Below are 19,809 nucleotides of genomic sequence, written 5' to 3'. Positions count from 1 at the left end.
ATGGCAAAATTGGCAGGGATGGTAAAAGATAGGTTCTTCAATGGGTGTGACAAAGACATGAGTAATTTTAATCTGTTTTTCTGTTAGTTTTCTATCGCTAGCAGTCCCTCAAATAACTGCCATCCCTACTTCCAAACATGCGAAGGGGTTTCAAACTGAACTTATTAGAGTCAATCACATTTATTATGGTTATGATCTTCCCCAAATAAATGTACTGCTGGATGGCAGTAGTAAGGACAAAGACCAGAGTTTTCTTAATATGATGAGGTGGAGCAATCACAGTTATAAATTATGAAGCCATTGAACACATGAGAGGCAATCTGATTTTTTCCCCAGAGATATTACACATAAAACTTCTCAGGTATTTTCAATAACAAACATCCCCAAAGTGTAGTCAGTAGAGCTGGCAATTATTTTCTCCTTCAACATTCCATATGGAGAAAGTGTCATCTCTGGCTCCTCCTGGCAGGACAGAGACAGTCCTTGATGGTAAAATAACATACTTTGTAACCAGTGTTCTCTTGTACTGTCCTTTGCCTTTTCCTGTTTCCCCTTTCCTAGTGGAAAATCGAAGACATATAAAACCTACTCTAATTTCTTCCTTAAGAGATGCTAATCACAGGCAGAAGAGCCTACATGGTTAAAATATGTGGTATAGACTTGTTTGACCACATTTATTAACACCATATTATGTTAGATAGAGTTGACCTTTTGTTTCAGGTTTACCACTAAGTCATTCATGTATAACTTAATTCTTACCATAGTCATCAGTTAAGGGGATGTATTTGTGGCACGTGTGGAAGACAGGAAATAAGAATGAATAAGAAAGTAATAGCACAATTGTATATATATTTTTTTTTTTTGAGATAAGGTATCGCTCTGTTACCCAGTCTAGAGTGCAATGGCTTGACCTCATGCCTCGCTGTAGCCTTGAACTCCTGGGCTCTAGTAATCTTCCCACCTCAGTCTCCTGAGTAGGTTGGACTACAGGTGTGTGCTACCATACCTGGATATTTTTTAAAAACATTTTGTAGAGACAGAGTCTCACTATGTTGCTCAGGTTAGTCTCAAACTCCTGGGCTCGAGCAATCCTCCCATTTTAGCCTCTCAAAGTGCTGGGATTAGCATGAGCCACTGTGCCTGATTGATTGTATATTTTAGAATTTATAAAGTACTTTCCTCATACATAACCTTACTGATTATTACTTTACTCTTGGATATTATATCAGTTTTACAGATAGGGCAGTTGCGGCTTAGAACCATTAAAAATTTTATCCAAGTTTACAAAACCAGATCTGGTAAAGTCAGGACTTAAACCTAGGGCCTCCAAATCCTACTCTAAGGTTTTTTTTTTTTTTGTTGTTGTTGTTTTTGTTTTCCCACTATACATTGACAGGTTCTAGAGGGTTATACAATACTTTAGTCACTTGTGGTGACTAAGAATACAAACCTACGGTTTAGAGTCAGATGGCCCTGGGTTTAATTCTGTGTTGGTACTTATTAACTGTGTACCATGAGAAAGTTAATATCTGAGTCTCAATTTTTTCATATGTAAACTAGGTATAAGAAGTTTATAAAAAACTCTTCTTAGGGTTTTTTTGAGAGTACCATGCTTGAACCATGAGGTCTCAATAAATATTAGTCATCATAGTTGGGTATACAGGCAGTAAGTGAGGACACAGTAGACTGGCTGTTATGTCTTCATGCTTCCCAGTCCTAGTTACAGTGTAAAGCATTTTTTAAAATTTCTATTAGACAGCTAGGCATAATTATTGCAGAAGGGGAAAATGGGAATAGTGAAAACTAAGCTTTTAATGTTTAGTAGAAGGAAAGGGCGGGCGGCATGTAGAGTTAATGAGTTTGTGACAGGCTGAAAGTGAGAAAAAGGCATAGGAAAAGTCAAAAGAAATAATTGTAGGCTGGGCGCGGTGGCTCACACCTGTAATCCCAGCACTTTGGGAGGCCGAGGTGGGCATATCACAAGGTCAGGAGATCGAGACCATCCTGGCTAACACGGTGAAACCCTGTCTCCACTAAAAAACACACAAAAAATTGCCAGGCATGGTGGCGGGCACCTGTAGTCCCAGCTACTTGGGAGGCTGAGGCAGGAGAATGGTGTGAACCTGGGAGGTGGAGCTTGCAGTGAGCCAAGATTGTGCCACTGCATTCCAGCCTGGGCGACAGAGCAAGACTCTGTCTCAAGAAAAAAAAAAAAAAGTAATCATTGTAGTCAAGATGACCATTAGCTGTACATCTTGCAATACTATACCCTACAAAGTAGAATTTGGACATAAACACAGAATAATATCTCAGTAGTCCTATTCACCAGTCCTAGTACCTATGTTGGTCACTGGTATATATTTCCACCTGTCCGAGATGAAATGATACTAATACAGGGATTTTTCTTTTTCTTTTTTTGAGATGGAGTTTTGCTCTTGTCGCCCAGACTGGAGTGCAATGGCATATTTTGGCTCACTGTAACCTCCACCTCCTCAGTTCAAGTGATTTTCCTGCCTCAGCCTCCCGAGTAGCTGGGATTACAGGCACCCGCCATCATGTCCAGCTAAGTTTTGTATTTTTAGTAGAGACTGGGTTTCACCATGTTGGCCAGGCTGGTCTCGAACTCCTGACCTCAGGTGATCCACCCATCTTGACCTCTCAAAGTGCTGGAATTACAGGCGTGAGTCACTGCACCTGGCCAGTATTTTTCATAAAGCTAAATTTATTCAGTTTAAACAACTGCTCTTTATTTTGACATGTCATTTTAGCTTTTGTTCAGATGTTAAAATTTTCTTTTCTTTTGGAAAGTAATAGAGATAAGTAGTTGACAGTTTTTATTAAGGTCCTTACTAGACAAAATAAAAAGTTGACAAACAGGGCTGGGCATGGTGGCTCACGCCTGTAATCCCAGCATTTTGGGAGGCTGGGGTGGGTGGATTACCTGAGCTCAAGAGTTTGAGACCAGCCTAGGCAACATGGTAAAGCCTCGTCTCTACTAAACTACAAAAAATTAGCTGGGCGTGGTGGTGTATATTTGTAGTCCCAGCTACTTGGGAGGCTGAGGCAGGAGAATTGCTTGAACCCTGGAGGCAGAGGTTGCAGTCAGCTGAGATTGTGCTACTGCACTCCAGCCTGGATGATAGAGCAAGACTGTCTCAAAAAACAAAACAAAACAAAATCTTGACAAACATATGTCCACTCCTCCCCACTAACTAATATTTATTTTGAAATATCAAAGTCTAGAAATCACTGAATCAGTTAATCTTCATGTTTTCTTACAGTTCTGGGAACCTGGGCTCTTAGATATCAAAGCAATTTATCTATGAATACCATTCAGTAGACACTAAGCAGAGCATTTCCAAGGAGACATCAATGCATCTAGTTCCTGACAGTTCATATTTTATTTTTTTAATTTTATTTTTACTTTTTATTTTTTTGAGATGGAGTCTTGCTCTTGTCACCCAGGCTGGAGTGCAATGGCTCCACCTTGTTCACTGCAACCTCCTCCTCCCAGGTTCAAGCAATTCTTCTGTCTCAGCCTCCTGAGTAGCTGCGATTACAGGTGCCCACCACCACGCTCAGATAATTTTTGTATTTTTAGTAGAGATGGGGTTTCACCATGTTGGCCAGGCTGGTCTTGAACTCCTTACCTCAGGTGATCCACCTGCCTTGGCTCCCAAAGTGCTGGGATTACAGATGTCAGCCACTGCGCCTGGCCTGACAGTTTATATTTTATGCAGAGGCCCAATACTTGTCTTTTAGGAAATTACAATCTAAGACAAAACAGATGCAGATTGCTGTCACCTAGCACACAGAAGATAGGATAGAAACATCAATCTAATATACTGATGAATAATGAACTACTTACAGCAAATTATTTAGGTCTAGATGAGAGGTAAGACAAAAACCATGATATAGTGTATGTGTGGCAGCTATTTGCAAAGAGTATCTCTGGAGATCTAAACCCAAACTAAACCAAAGGACCAAACAATCAAATCATCTTAGTGACCAACCAGGGCTAACCCCTTAAATATCAGTGATTTCTTTCCCCTGATGTCCTCTATAGAATGACTTAGAATTTCAATGGCTAGACTAGAGAAATGGCTTTCATCGGGAATTAAGAAAACAAGCAGTTTGTTTTGTTGATTTTGATTTTAATATCACATACAGATTCTGATGAAAACATTAAATACTACTTAATTAGGCCAAGAAACCATTACAGAGTAGTTAGGTCAGTAAGCAAAAATGGTGAAAATTCATAATTAAGCGCATTCTCATTATACTCAAGTTCATTCTTGGTCACAAGAATAGGTATTTTTGAAAGGAATATTAATTATAGACATCTAGTGGACATATTTATTCAAATTGTCTTCCATTGGTCCTAATTAACATGGCTTCTAAAGGTGCATTCACTTGTAAGCCAAGGGTTTTTTAGGCCCTTGGAAAATCTGGCTCATTATCAAAAATATATAATTTAAAAATTTCTTAATATAGCAAATGAACTAATGACTTTATAAGGTAAGTATTTTTTGAAGGAGATGGCCAGGAAAATGTTAATAACTGGGAAAACAAATTATTGAACAGAAACCCAAAACATAATTTACTGTGACAAATAAAAGTATTTATTTTTCACATTCTTCTGGAGAGGGGCATATTATTTCAGTGTGTTGAGCATGATTGGATTTACCATTAATTTATTTCACAGAATTTATTGAGTGCCTACTAAGTGCTCTGGTCTGGGAACACAAAGACAAAAGTGTTTGCTCGCCAGGCTGTTGCCATCTCTAAGAGGTGCTCAATACATACTTAAAAATTACAAAAATTTCGACTGAAATTTGTATCACACCACACACCCACACACAGACACACACACACAGTTTAAAGGATCTAGATGTGTTAGAAATGTTCAGGAACTGAAGGAAATAGGCCTTAGGGCTGGAGCCAACATCCAGTACTTCACTATGTAACAGCTTGATTTAGAAAATCATCTTTAAATAATATGACTTGCATTTGCTTTCTCCCATATCCTCATTTTATGCAGTCCTATTTCTAAAAGGTCGTCATGGCCCTTCACAGATGAATGCAACATAATCTCGATTTCCTGGATGCTTAGGTTTGTAGAGGCTTTTCAGGGAACTTCAGCTGAAGGTCATCTACTCCAGCTCTTTTCAGATAGTTAATCCTGGTCTGGGTGGAGGTAAGAGGATACAGGTTGCTATTACAGCGTTTGCTGGGCTTTAAGACTAACCCTTGTCCATCCACCCCTGGGGAAAACCCTTCCTCTGCATTTTAGGGTTTTACTTGTTTGATACCAAGGAGGGCCCTGGACGCTTCAGCGTTTGTGCCTGCCCACACTACATAAAGGAGTTCCCTTCTCTGCCAAGTAGAAGGCCCATTTTGTTCCAGAAAGAAGCCGAAAGTGGGGCCCAGCAATGTGACTGCAGCAAACTGTGCCTGATTCCTTTCCCGCGCGCTTCAGGTTAGGACCTAGAATTCAATTTGCAAGCTGTTGTGGGGTGGAAGCTCAATGAGCAGCGGCGGGTCGTGCATCACACGACTTCCGGCTGTTATTCCCCATTCAGGGCTATGTGACTCTCGTTTTGACTGGGGGCCGAGATGGAAACCCGAAAGTGTCACTATGGTCCCATCTGACACTGTAAAGGCGCACTTCCCCGCAGGAGGGCTAAGTATAGGATTGACCTCCAGGAGGGTCTGGAGGGGGGCTCTACCTGTGCAGCAGAATAGAGTGGCCAAGCAGTGGCACAGTTGGACGCAGAGCCGCCCTGACTATCCAAGCACAGTCCAGGTAGCTTCGACTTGGCCAAAGCCAGCATATATTGACGCTCCCAAGACCTTTATTCCTCGGTTGCAGGCAAGAGCAGAGCAGAGCCAGGGCGCATGTCCCTTTTGGCCCTCGGATCGGAGAAGCTGCTTGACCAGGTCACTGTGTTTTTCCTTCTTGCCACTCTTTGCCCAATCGAGGTCAGAGGATGCTTCCGTGTGGCTACCCAACGCATCACAGAGATCAGGGCTCCTGTTCAGGGAATCTACTTCAGGACTCTAGGCTTTGACAGGAGTCAACGCCTCAACTTAACCGCCCTTGCTATTGCTGCTTCAACCAGAAAAGGGCCCTGAGCGGATGAAGTGCCTGACGCTATCAGGACAAACAACGTGCTGTCGGTGGGAACACTACTCCAGCGCGCTCGGGGTTGGCGCTGGGGCTTTCGGGTCGGAGTCGGAGCTTGACCAGCCCTCCAAAGCCTCGCAGGGAGGGAAGTAAAAAACGAGACGCCTTGCTCTGTACCCGAGACGGTACAACGGCTTGGTTTGGATTCCTCCCTCTGCTTCCTGACCCTAGAGGGTTAAATTAGGAGGGTACAACGCCACCCTTTTCTCCTCCTTCCCGCCTGCCTCCCTCCCCTTACCTTTAAAAAGTTAAAAAATGTCTGCAGTAGAAATCTCTTAAAGGGGCGGTGCCGGTGTACGAGTTCTCTTGGCAAGAGTCACTGGGAAGGCTGGCTAGGGGCGTGAGTTCGCTCCACCAGCACCAAAACACTGAAAAAAAAATAAGAAAAAAAAATTCAAAAAAACGAGCGAGCGAGAGAAAGAGAGGGAGAGAGAGAGTGTGTGTGTGTGTGTGTGTGGGGGGGGGGTGGGAGGAAGGGAAAAAAAGAGGGGAAAAAGGCGGACAGACACACACTTTAGATAAGGACAATTAGTCACTAGCGAGACCAAGTAGGAAGAGAGGTTTAAATCAGAGGGATTGAATGAGGGTGCTCTGTGCCTTCCCTGAAGCCATGCCCTCCAGCAACTCCCGCCCCCCCGCGTGCCTAGCCCCGGGGGCTCTCTACTTGGCTCTGTTGCTCCATCTCTCCCTTTCCTCCCAAGCTGGAGACAGGAGACCCTTGCCTGTAGACAGAGCTACAGGTTTGAAGGAAAAGACCCTGATTCTACTTGATGTGAGCACCAAGAACCCAGTCAGGACAGTCAATGAGAACTTCCTCTCTCTGCAGCTGGATCCGTCCATCATTCATGATGGCTGGCTCGATTTCCTAAGGTAAGGCAGGGGCTTCGATGGATCATTTAAAATTTTTTAGTAACATCCCCTCAACCCCTTCCTATCCCCGATTCCAAAGGGGAAAGAAGAAAGTAAGCCAAGCAGATCTCTCAAAGAGAAGAAAGGAGGTTTTCCTCCTCCTGGATTGTGTGCTATGAGGCTGTAACTAGTGATTGGGAAAAGCAATGTTTTCTATTAAGATGCACATGTTTGCAATGCAGAAGGCATTTCAGAAACTTATCAGTTATGACTGAAAAAATGTTGTGCTTACATATATCCACAATTAGCCTCCCCGTCTCCTTCTGAAAAAGAAACAAGAGGTTCAGAGCAGTTACAAAAGCGAAGAAAAGATCTCAAACAACAAAGAGCTGAAAAGAATGAGTATGTGTGTGGGGGTGTGTGTGTATGTGCGACAGAGAGGAGTGTGTGTGTGTGTCTGTGAATGTTCAAGCGGGATTGCACGAAAAGTGGAATTTTCCACGGAAAGCTCGTTTCGTCAGTTCTCTCCCACTCTCAGACAGAAAACGAATTTAAGCAGAGGCTTGAGTGGTGGGCAAGTTGGATCGGAGTTAAATTTTTTTATTTTATATCCTCCGCTGTCATCTCCAGACTTCAGGACTTTGTAAGGCGCTTTTTATAGACGGAATGCCCCCCTCCCCCTCAGTTCCTCCTCCTCAAATCTCCTGCGGTAACTGCACAGTTTAGCTTTTCTTTAAAGAAAAGAAAAAAAAAAAATCCTCGCTGGGGTCACAGCGTTATAAGGGAAGCGGTAAGAGACCCAGAAATACTCCAGGGAGGCTTCGGAGATCTGAACCCCGCACCAGCGGATTAGCAAACCCGGAGGTTTGTGATTCCCTTTGCTCTAGGGCTTGTAATCTAATTGGGCTCACACTCTCCCCGGGTTGTTGCAGTTTGGCAGTTAGGCAACTACGATCCCTTCCCATCAGGGACAGAGTTGCAGTGTAAAATAAGAAATACATCCTCTGCAATGTCGAATCCAAGTGTTGAGTTTTTAAAAATTCCCTCAAGTTGGAGCCTCAGCTGTGGGTTCCCCTCGAAGAGCCTTCAGCGCTCTCAGTCCCACTCTGCCCCGAGGCCACGTCCGTTGTGCGTCCTTCGTATTTTTCACTCCTTGCGAAATTCGAGTTTTGCTTCTTGAGGTGCGTCCGCCTCTCAGCTCTTGGGGTTGTCCCCCTGGCCCGGGTCAGGTCTGCGGATGCCGCAGGTAGCGGGAGGCGCCACGTGGAGCGCTCCTTCCACATGGAGGAAGGGCAGCTGGAGAACTGAGAGGCTGTAGCTTCCCTTGCGGAGGCCGTTTCGGTTCCTGCTGGTGCGGTTGCTGCCAGGGCGGAACAGCCAGCTCTGCGCGGCCCAGCTTCCTCTTCGAAAGCTCCTTGGTGCAGCAGAGTGCGTCTCTGAGCTCGTCCGAATGTAGGGTGCAACGGAGTTTTCCGCAATGCTTGTCCCACTTGCATTGAACTCCTTCAGCTGCGCAGACCCCTTTCCCCTCCAGCTTTCTTTTTAAAAATCAGCCTGTTCGCCTAATGCTTTCCTGCCTCAGAAAAGAGTCTGGAAGGCAGCTTTTCGGGGAAGAAGTCCTGGCGGAGCGCATTCGCTTTGGCTGTGCAGGCTCCTGGATGAAAGGTTGTTGGAACTGCCCTTTCCCCAGGACCGGATTCGCGCGGACGTCTCCTTTGCCACAGTAGGCCCACGCGACGCCCTGACTGTGCCTGTCCTGGAGCGCGGTCCCGGAGACTTCAGCCAAACGACCCTTATGGTTACAAGACCCTGGGGTAGCCACGTCTCTTCTCAAAAAACTCCAAAAGCAGAGTCTGTTTTTTCTTTCTCGTATCCACCTACTTTATGATGCTCTTTAACGTCACCATTTGGATTTGGGTTTTCAGAATCTGAAACAGTAAAGCGTTAAAAAATAATTTACAGACCCGGAACTCAGCAGCCGATCCCCTCAGCATTATCAGTATCTGCATTGCTCCCTCCCTACTCCTTCCCAAAGCAGCAGCCTTTGGCTTTTAAAAACCTATTGATGGAAATCCTGACCTTAAATAGATGTAAATGCTATTGTTTTAATGCTCATTTAGTATCCCCTAACGCGCAGGTTCCACATTTCGGCTAGCTTCATTTTCCCTAGCGGTTCCAAACGGCCCCAAGTGGGAAAGAAGAAAGATGGGGGTGGGGTGGGGAGGAGGATGTTACCTTTCCTGAGATCAGGCCGAATTATTTCAGGGGCCAAGGAGACTTTGCCTTTACTCTGTGTGTGTGTGCTGGTGGTGGTGGTGCGAGAGTGGAGAAGTGTTCTTGGAAAGGCAAGGGTTTACCCTGGGGATCTCTCCGTCCGGGGATTTGGGAAACAATGCGGTTTTTACAATATAGTGAAAAAGACAAATCAACTCGGACATTAAAAGAAAGAAAGTAGGAATCCACTTAAGCTCAGGCGCCGGGCCTGGTCTGAGAGAAAAAAGGCAGGTTTCACCTCCTGCACGGAGGTTTGTGGGGCCCCTGGGGCTGAGGAGGCAATGCCGGCTTTCAGCATACAGGTTTTTGGCAAGGGTCGGAAGCCAGAGGTAGGCGCGCCTAGCGCGTCTCCACCCGGAGCGCTTTCCTGGCAGTGGCAGAAGCCGGGCAACTACGCTTTAGCGCCGTGCTCGTAGCACGTACACCCACCCCGTACAAACACTCTATGAACAAATACAGTCTGTAGCCTTTAGGAGATCAGGATCTGGGTGTCTGCGGGAGGGGGCCGCTGCGGGCGCCTGGAAGCGAGAGGCATAGCCCCCGGAGTTGGGCGGTGAGGGCGGGCTGGGGCGCGGGGCACTAGCTAGAAGCTGCGGGAACGGCCAGGGGCCAGCGTGGACTACCGGCTGGGGCAGGCACAGAGCCTCTAGCCCTGGCCAGGTCACCCTCAGGGAGTAGGAAGAGGGCCCTTTTCCGTGCCCCACGCGCTCTCGTCCTGTCCCGGGGAACTTTCTTCTCTTATTCTCTTCCTCTGCAGCTCCAAGCGCTTGGTGACCCTGGCCCGGGGACTTTCGCCCGCCTTTCTGCGCTTCGGGGGCAAAAGGACCGACTTCCTGCAGTTCCAGAACCTGAGGAACCCGGCGAAAAGCCGCGGGGGCCCGGGCCCGGATTACTATCTCAAAAACTATGAGGATGGTGAGAAACTTGATTACCATTCTTTATCAGGGGAGCGGAAGCGAGCACCCGCTGGGTTTGTGTGTCTCTATGTTCGTGTGTGTGTGTGTGTGTGAGCGTGTGTGTGTGCGTGTGTGCGCGCGCGTGTGTGCGTGTGTGTGTGTGTATGCGCGCGCGCGCGCGTTGGGGCAGATTTGGAGAACCTGGTTGCAGGTCGCCTGAAAATGAAAAGTTGGAAGCTTCAGACGAGGAGACGCTGCAGTGTGGAACTCCTGACCTCATTGCGCAAAGGGGGTTCTCCAGGTTGTCCTCACCCAGCTGCTGGCCTTTTGCTGGGCGGCTGTCTTGGAGGCTGCTAGCGGGCTGGTCCTGCGGGGTGTAGATAAAGCAGGTTTTTTGAGAAAATTCAGCCAGGTTCATAGATTATTAAAGGTCAGAGTCATATTTCTTTGCTAAAATTCTAGGCAAAGTGCCTTTCTGTTTTTCTTATTTCTTGCCTTCCTGTGATGAGGGTACAGAAGGGATTCAGCCGTTTTTGAAGTGCACTCTAAAGTATTCTGGAATAATCCCTTTTAAATTGGTCCCTTGTTGAGGAAGGTTTGGAAATCTCCACAGTTAGTTCTTCTTCAGATTGCCTAATCTCAGAGTTGCATTTTTTTCTGTTTTAAAATGGGATTACAAATGCCAGCTTTCTTTCCCGACCGAATTAGGTAAGTGTTGGAAGGGCTTTGAAAACTTGAAATCCTATTTCAGTCAGAGAGGCCAATCTTTTTTGGTTTGAACAGTCTCATTTTTACTAGGGAAAAAAATGAAAATGCTATTGAAAAATTTTTGTTTAGAAGGCTAGGTGTTAACATCTATGAACTTCCTGTTTAAGTGGAGGGATGTGCTTTCAAAGAGGCACGATGGGTATTGGCGTTTCTTGAGCTATTGACACTGTTAAGATGGGATAGGAGAGGCATTAGTGTCCATTCTTGGAGGGCTTTCTCCCGGCTGTTGTTCCTTCTCATAAGTAAACTACACTTTTATATATAAAGGGCTCAGGGACAGGTTTTCAGAGCCCTCTGAATTTTGTTACATCTTGTTCTTACCAATCAGCTAAAGGAGCAAATGCCCTTGTATTTTCTTGGGCCTTCATTGAAAAGAACTTCTGGAGAGGTATTGGAATGTATTTCAAAGGTGGCTGAGGAACGTTTTTTTAAAGTGCCAGAATAAGAGAAAGAGGGCAAGGCTGAGGCTTCTTGAGTTTGGAGCATGACTAGGACTTACTCTTTTATAACATTTGCCAAAGCATGTAGGTGTTTAAGGCTATATCTTTTCAAAGATAAAAGTCATTGCTATAAAAGTGTGGATTGCAAGTGGACTTTTTGCTGTCACTCAGCATAAATGCTGAAAGGTAAAAGATAGTCTTTAACAGCACCTCTGATGGTAATTTGACCCAGAACCTTATAGCTCCCAGGGTCACTGTCAGCTCTGTGATCAGACATAAGAAGGGAGAATATTAATGGTTTTCCCAATGAGATAGCTCTTCTTCCAATCCATTTGAACTATTTCCTCTTTAGTTTGTGGGAAAACTTGTAAGAGCCCCGGGAATTGCTGGGGGTGGGGGCGGGGGTGCGGAGAAAGATTATAAGTTTAGAAATTGGTCTGTTTCTCTCAACCTTGTACCTAGGATTATGTTACATTGAGAACAATGAGATCTGCTTAAAATGAAGGCTACAATTTGTTTCCCTTTGTGAAAGGAGAAAGTGAGCATCATGGGGAGAAAAGAAATTGGCAGAAGGCAGTGCCCTGTAAAACTTCATAGAATTAAAAAAAAAAAACATAAATGGAAAAGATCCAAGAGGTCACCTTCAGTCCTTCTATCATGTCAGGGGCCAGTATAGGATCATTCCATATGGAATCCTTTTCTTGTTTTGTCCAACCTGGCATTAAATATCTCTAGGAATGTAGTTTTTCACCACTCATAGGGGAGAGATTCTTCTGTCCCGTAAGCTTTTGCTGGGAAATTTCTCCTGAATTTTCCCTTTATAAGTATTTACAATTATTCCTGTTTGCATTTTTTAGACATCTATCTTCAAAATAATTTCTGCCTTTGGTGTGGGTGTTAGCTTCAAAAAAAAAAAAATGTTTCCTCATAGCTGTTTTTTATCTAGACTACCTGGATCTAATTCTTTTAAAACTTTCTTTAAAGTCAGTCCTTCCAGACACTAATCTGTTTTATTGCTCCTAGCTGAACTCCTTTTGATTTATGTTTTCCTAGTAATAAGATGCTCTGAACTATATCAGTATTTGAGACTTTAGCCGAGTTAAAGAGAATGAGAATGTCCTATTTCTGCCCTTTGAAGCTCACATATCCTTAAATTACCCCTACTGTCTTTGTTGTTGCATGTTGCATTGCAGAATTCAAGGCAAAATGTTCTTGGTATAGTCTCAGCAATTTTGAAAACATTATGCTTCCGTTGTCCCTTTTCATCTAGTGATAACTGTTATCATCACGAGCATCTTAAAGTAATTAAGCCTTCTTAGGAAATGGCCCTGTAGTAAGCACTTGGGCATAAAGGCATCTTATTAAAAGATGTATTTACTTAAACATAGTACAGAATAACAACATACATTTTGAGTAATAAGATATACCTACTGGCACATTATGAAACTGAATGATACAGTGAAGAGAAAATGGAATTTGGACTTAGGAAGCTTGCACTGCAGGCCTGGCCCTATCACTTATGAATGTGTGGCCCGGGGCTTACTGTTTATAGCATGTGGATGATGATAATTACCTACTGTGCATTGCTTCTCTGAAGGTTCTAAGAGGTAATGTTTGTAAGTTACTTTTTTTGACTGCACAACACTATAAGAAAGGTAAGGATTCTTACTTTCATTAACGACAATGTCAGCAAATTTATAATATATATTTAATGTTTTAAAGTGGGATTAAGGAGTGAGTAAGATTTCATGAGACTGAAATTTTTGCAGAAGGCACAAGGTAGATTTATGGAATTACTTGAGAGGATTGAGAGAATGTAGGGAGAATTATCTTTAAGGAACAGAGTTGAGAACCAAAGGTGGCTTTTGTTATGTACTAATGTTAAAATGAATGGATAGTTGTAGTGTTGAGCAAAAAGCCTCCACTCTTCTGGTTAATCCGTTTATATTGCTACCCTGATATGATTTCTTTTTTTTCTTTTTTCTTTTTTCTTTTTTTTGAGATGGAGTCTCCTCTGTCGCCCAGGCTGGAGGGCAGTGGCACGATCTTGGTTTACTGCAATCTCTGCCTCCCGGGTTCAAGTGATTTTCGTGCCTCAGCCTCTTGAGTAGCTGGGATTACAGGTGTGTGCCACCATGCCCGGCTAATTTTTGTATTTTTAGTAGAGATGGGGTTTCACCATGTTGGCCAGGCTGGTCTTGAACTCCTGACCTCAAGTGATCTGCCCAACTCAGCCTCCCAAAGTGCTGAGATTATAGACATGAGCCACTGTGCCCAGCCCCTGATGTGATTTTGTTGTTCCCCTTGTTTTCCCATGAATTAACAATGCAATTAACAACTCATGTGTCTTCTGTTTTCCAAATACTTTTTGAGCACATTAATGCAACTGTATTTTCTCTAACTTTGTAAAACCACTGTTTATGTATCACTTTGGGAGTTTCACTGGTTACTCCTTTAATGCAGCTAACTATTCTACTCTATGCTTAGGCACCTTGAATTACATACACACATAGTGATGATGGAAGAAGTAAAAATAGAGTTGTTCTTTATACCCTAGGAATCTTACCGTTGCATAACTTCCTTTTTGTTCTATGTTTATGCTTTACTTGCTCTCAACAAAGAAATCTTGGGTTATTCTTCTGTTCTTAAGTTTATTTTTTCCCAGTCTTCCCCTCTTTGTATTATATTCAATGTAGTTTATTTGTATGCATGTTTTTTAAGACCATAGCTGCATCTTTAATGAAGACGTACACCATTTTTTAATGTACCTCAGAAGCCAGCTTAATATTTCTAAAATGTCATATTCATCACGTTACTCTTTTGCTAAAAACTATGGTTATTTTTGGATTGCTTACATAATATGTTCAAACTCCTCAACTTGACATTCACAACCTTTCACATTTCAGTCTCAGCTTACTTTTGCTACCCTGTGTTTCCATATACCTTTTATTACAGCCAAACTTGATTGTTCACTGTCTCCTTAAAGCACCTTTATTATCTCAACCCCATGCCTTTGTTCAGTTAGCATATGAATATGCCTTGAATGTCTTTCTCTTGGCTCAAGTCAGAGCTTACTCCATCCCATCTAGTTTTTGAAGGCCCATTGCAAATGTTCCTTATTTGCACAAAAATGTTCTTGAACAGGTCATTCCACAGTGATCTCTTCTTTCTCTAGACTGCTGTAGCTTTTACTCTTTATGCTTTTCTTTTGGCTCCTTCTGCCTTGTTTTGCCATTTAACTTCATATATATATACACATATATATACACACACACACATATATACACTATATATACACATTCAATTTTATATATACATACATTCAACTTTATATATATACACATATATATATTTTACCTTTCCATCTAGAATGCAAATTCTTTATAGGAAGAGACCATATCTAATTATTGTATATCCACAATGTCTAGCCTTTATGATACATGGTAGATCTTCAGCAAATTTTCTTGGGTGTATACTAGGTTAAAAACACTGTGAAAGGCTCTGGGAAAATGGAGGTGACCAGTGGAGAAATGAGTGAAGGTATACATGAAGCTTCTATTCATTTTACACTTTCAACACATATTCCCATGCAGTCCATTCTTGATGCTTATTTTTTAATGACATTCTTCATGATTTTAATCATGTGCTCTTTATCTTTGGTTGTCTAAGTTGTCTTGATTTTATGCTATGTGTTAAATTAACTTTATCACCCAGTTTAAAGCCTTGTACTAGAACTACATTTAAAAAAAATTGTATCTGTTTCTACCTTGCCTTTACTTTTGCTTTTCTTTGTTAGTCTAATGTAATTTCTATCCCTGATTTTTCAATTCCTGGTGTAACTGTGCCTTTTCACAACTTTCAAATATCTTTTATCTTTATCTCCTGAAGATTTTTCTCTTCAGAGAGCTTCTAAATTCTAAATGATGAATGTGTGTATACTTTGTAAACTCTAAGACACTGTATAACTATTATTATTCTCTTTTCTCTAGGAAGCTTTTCCACAGATGAAGTAGTTAATTCTTTTTCTTTCTAATCCCCTTCTATCAATCAAGACTTATGGTGTAAGAATAGCACAACTGCCAAAATATATATTTGCCTTGAACTTATCCACCTTCTATTATCTCATTTTCTTTCACATAATGTTTTAAAATTCTGTTACATTTAATAAGTATGTACTGATTATCTACTCTCTGTTTAGTTTCATGCCAAAGAATGGCAGAATATAAAATAAATAAAGGATGCTATCCCAAATCACCGTTAGAACACAACAGTAATAATTGCTTTAAGCAAGATACATTAATCAAGTGTTGAACTTAGTGGGTGGAACTTTAAAAGAGGATATTTGCATAGCCTTAAAGCATCTCTCTCATAATATTATTAACTAATTATTGTGGTGGTTTTAATATATGTCCACAAATTCTCCGCCTCTGGGAGGTGGAGCTTAATTCTTCTTCCCTTGAGTGTGAGTTGGATTTAAAGAAGAGAGTCTCCAAAGGGGAAAATAGTAACTTTTCACTGGAGAAACTGACAGACATCATTTTATCAGTGACTATGGTTAACATCAGCAGATAAGTCATATTGATATCATGTATTATTCTCTGATATGATATAATGAGAAGGGCACTTCACCATGTGATATTCTTTCCCCAAACCTGTGACTCTCAGTAAACATGAGAAAACATTAGTCAAACCCAAACTGGAGGATACTCTACAAGATACCTGACTTGTATTCTTCAAAAGATACTGTGTCCTGCTGTCAATGAACCAGTAGTGTAGTTGGTGAGACAACATTAACACTGATAAAACTGAAGAAAAACAGAAAGACAATTTAGAATGAAGTGCTAAGTGGAATATAATAGTTTGCCAGGGTATAACAAGAAAAGTAGAGTTGAATGCTAGTGATGCTGGTAAGCCTTAGGTGGAGTTAGATAGGTAGGTAGACCTTAGAGAGACAGAGACAAGAAGAGAGGATATGCAACTCAAGGGAAAGAGCATCAGGCAAATCCTCATATATATTTGGGCAGGAAGGAGACCACCCTGAAAGTATGTTAGAAATTATCTTAGTTCATGTGGTAGAACCATGTCAAAATATCTTTTATAGAAGCCTATTTACACATTTTTGTTAAATAGAAATGTTTATAATTAAAGAAAAATATATGAAAATAAAGTACATTAGAAATTATCCCAAAGTTCATATTGCTAGAATTATGTCTAAATTGGGTTTTAATATATTCTAATCTATTTTTCTTAACTCCAAAACATATAATCGAAGAAGAAGAAGAAAGTACATGTGTGAGAGAAAAGGTTGGTTGGGTAAATCCAGATCAGATTATGGGAATCTTGAAATTTAGGCATAGTAAAATGGAATTGGCCCTAAAGGAAAAAAGAGGCTATTATAACTTATTTTACTGCACTGGAGAAGGGAAGGACACATTTTCAATAGGGGCCTTCCATGACACTTGCTCTGTCCCATCTTCCCTTTCCAAATCACTTGACACATTCATTCCCTCCCTCTAACTAAACTGTGTTATAATAACTGCATTTGTCAAGGTTTGAGTTACAAAGCATGCTTAAAATGCAATTATTAATTAGATTAATAAAATTGAATTATTAATTAGATTCTTACATTGCAAGTTTTATAAAGTAAAAGGTCTTAAAATTTGCTTGTTATTTTATGTTATTCTTCCTTCTTTTGTAGAGTAAAAACAGGCTAGTATTTTATAATATTCATTTATTTACTCATTGAGTAGGCATCCAGTTTCAGGCCCCTGTTTGACACTGAAGCTGGGAAGATTAATGGGGCCTAGGTGTAATTGTCAAATTACGTACTACTGACTTCTTGTCACTTCAGCAGCAGCAGCCAAAAGCAGTTTTGAGAGAATTGTAGGCCCAAGAAAAGCCTTCATTCTAACTTCATCCTTGGCATTTCACAATTTGTCTGCCAATAACTTTAGAAGGATTTGATATAATTTCATATTGTATTAAAAGGCATCAGTAATCACCTGAAGTTTTTATGTATGTTTATGAAGTTTTATTTATGTTTATTTTATTCTGCCTTTTGAAATAAAAATGGATGCATTTCTGTAATACCTTTGAAATTTTGTATGCAGGCCCTGGGTGTGAGCTGCAGTTCACTATATCCCAGTAAATTTGATTTTGTATCTTAGAAAGATTTAGTCACCATGTCTAGTCACAATGTAGTCATTGTGGCCACGTGCATACTACTAGAAGTGGTACAGACCAAGAAATACTGGTCCATTACTTGTGGAGGTAGCTTAATTAATTTCAGTGAATCAGAAAAACCAGTAAATAAACCTTTTAATGCTGACCACATTTGTATAATTTACCACCTGGGTATTGGGGAAAAAGGAAATTCATCAATTTTTTTTTGTACAATGCAACTGTACTACTCTTGCCAATACCAAATTATTATTTCTTCTGCCAAATTCATTTACATTATCTCTCCTGTTCTCCCAGTCCCTACTGATGGGATGGGGACCTCATGGAAGAAAAACAGTTTCTTTCAAATAGTTTTCTGGTTTTGCTTAGCCTGCTGGTCACGTGATCTGGACTCCTATGGTCAGGAGCCGTGTCTGAGAATCCTTCATCAAAATGGATTCGATGTTAAGTATCTTAATATGGGTACTTCTTAGTTCCTTAATCATGCTTTCAGCTATCTCAGTCTATAAGACGGTAGATTGAAACTCTGAGCTGTGTGTGTGTGTGTGTGTGTGTGTGTGTGTGTGTCAGAGAGAAAGAGAGTGAGAATGAATATGAGAATGAGAGAATTTGGTGTTTCATTCCCTGAACTGGTTCATCAACGGTAATTTAGGCAAAGTGAATACATACTTCTTGACTAGTGGTTAGTGCTGTTCAGGGTTTACATACCTTGTACAAGTTTGTTATTTTATCCATTGACTTTCGTGATCTGATTGAGTTGAGTTCAGTTCCATTCAGTTTTCTTCACTCTGATATCATAAAAGACAGGGTAATTTTGCTCAATTCAATAAATGTTTTTTGATTATCAGTTATATATAAGCCAGACTTAGTGCTAGATATTGGGGCAATCAAGAGGAATAAACTGTACTTTCAAGAGTGCTGTGATCTTATATATTAAATATAAATTTCATAGTGCTCTCCAGTGTCCTCTCTTTAGTTAGTTATACCAATCTTTGCTTAGTTCTTAACCTCTCCACTTACATATACTATAATTTCCATGTTGAACACACATCTCCCTCTCCCCTGAAATTGAAAATTTTACCTGTTCTTGAAAGCTCTGCTCAAATTCCATCTTTCATTAAACCTTCTGCTAAGTCAGTACCCATTAATCTTTCTATCTTTCTCTGAATTTTTTCTAAAATTCTTTTCTGAAAGTGTACTCCAGTTTAGTCCAAGTACCCAGACTGACTTAAGCAGGTCATTTTTGTCCTTAGGAATTTACAATAAAAATACACTGCCATTGTTACACATACAAAAACCCATATAGACATAACCATCATCATACTGCATGGAACAGACACATTAAGTCAAAGTATTTATGTTATTTACAAGGCTAAATATATGTGTTTTGGTTATCGTGTAGCAAATAATGAAGAATGAAATATATATGCTGTATATTTTGAAAAGATGGGTGCATGTATGTATCTATATGTTTGTGTTAAAGGAATTAGGGGTTAAACTAGTACCTTATTTTCACTTGGTTTGGAATGTGAAGTTAGAAAGCTGGGAAAAGGTAAACTGCCCAGATTTGGGACATTATCTCTTAAATACTATGGAAGAATGAATGTTTCTCTGCAGCCCAATAATAGTAATAACAAAACCATAATAATAATACTTAATGTTATTGAATGCTTATTACATGCCAGGTACTGTTTTAAGCAATGTACATGCAATAATACATTAATCCTTCCATCAACCCTATGAGGAAAGTACTGTTTACCCCATTTGACAGATGGGGAAACCAAGGCACAGAGAGGTTAAGCAATTTGCCCAAGACTACCTAGCTAATGAGTTGTGCTACAGGGACTCAGTGATATCAGTCATTAAACCTTCAAGGTTAAATGGAACGTCTGCTATGAAGTATTACATCGTTGGTAGAACCAGGATTAGATCCCAGTCCCGTACTCTCTTCACCGTGCTTAGATAAGAGAGGGATACAATCTTTTAATCATGCATTGTCTTATTTATTAGTCCTTTCATTTGTCTGGCTCCAAAACCCCTAAACTGACCATTGTGGAGCATTAAAAAAATGTGTGCCATAGGCCTTCCCATGAATATAGTCCCATGAACATATTCAAAGATCTTGTGGGTTATGACACAAATAGTTGTTAGGTAAAACAGAGAATGATAACTGCAGGAAGACACATGAACAATGGAAAGAAATGATTGTCACATT

At 41.2% G+C, this 19,809-nt stretch overlaps 1 protein-coding gene across 1 annotated transcript in view; it reads left to right on the top strand.

The window, feature by feature from the left end:
• The first annotated feature begins 6,694 nt into the window (after nt 1-6,694).
• The window catches only part of HPSE2 (heparanase 2 (inactive)), a 792,879-nt gene continuing 779,764 nt past the window's right edge, over nt 6,695-19,809 (top strand). Inside the window, exons 1-2 of the mRNA XM_050805712.1 lie at nt 6,695-7,057; nt 10,068-10,225. Coding sequence (XP_050661669.1) covers nt 6,768-7,057; nt 10,068-10,225 — 448 coding nt within the window. The 5' untranslated portion in view covers nt 6,695-6,767. The remainder of the gene's footprint in view (nt 7,058-10,067; nt 10,226-19,809) is intronic.

The sequence above is a fragment of the Macaca thibetana genome, chromosome 9, assembly GCF_024542745.1.
Source record: "Macaca thibetana thibetana isolate TM-01 chromosome 9, ASM2454274v1, whole genome shotgun sequence".
Lineage (NCBI taxonomy): Eukaryota > Metazoa > Chordata > Mammalia > Primates > Cercopithecidae > Macaca > Macaca thibetana.
Note: the sequence above shows the minus strand (reverse complement) of the source record. Positions and strands in the feature narration are given on the sequence as shown.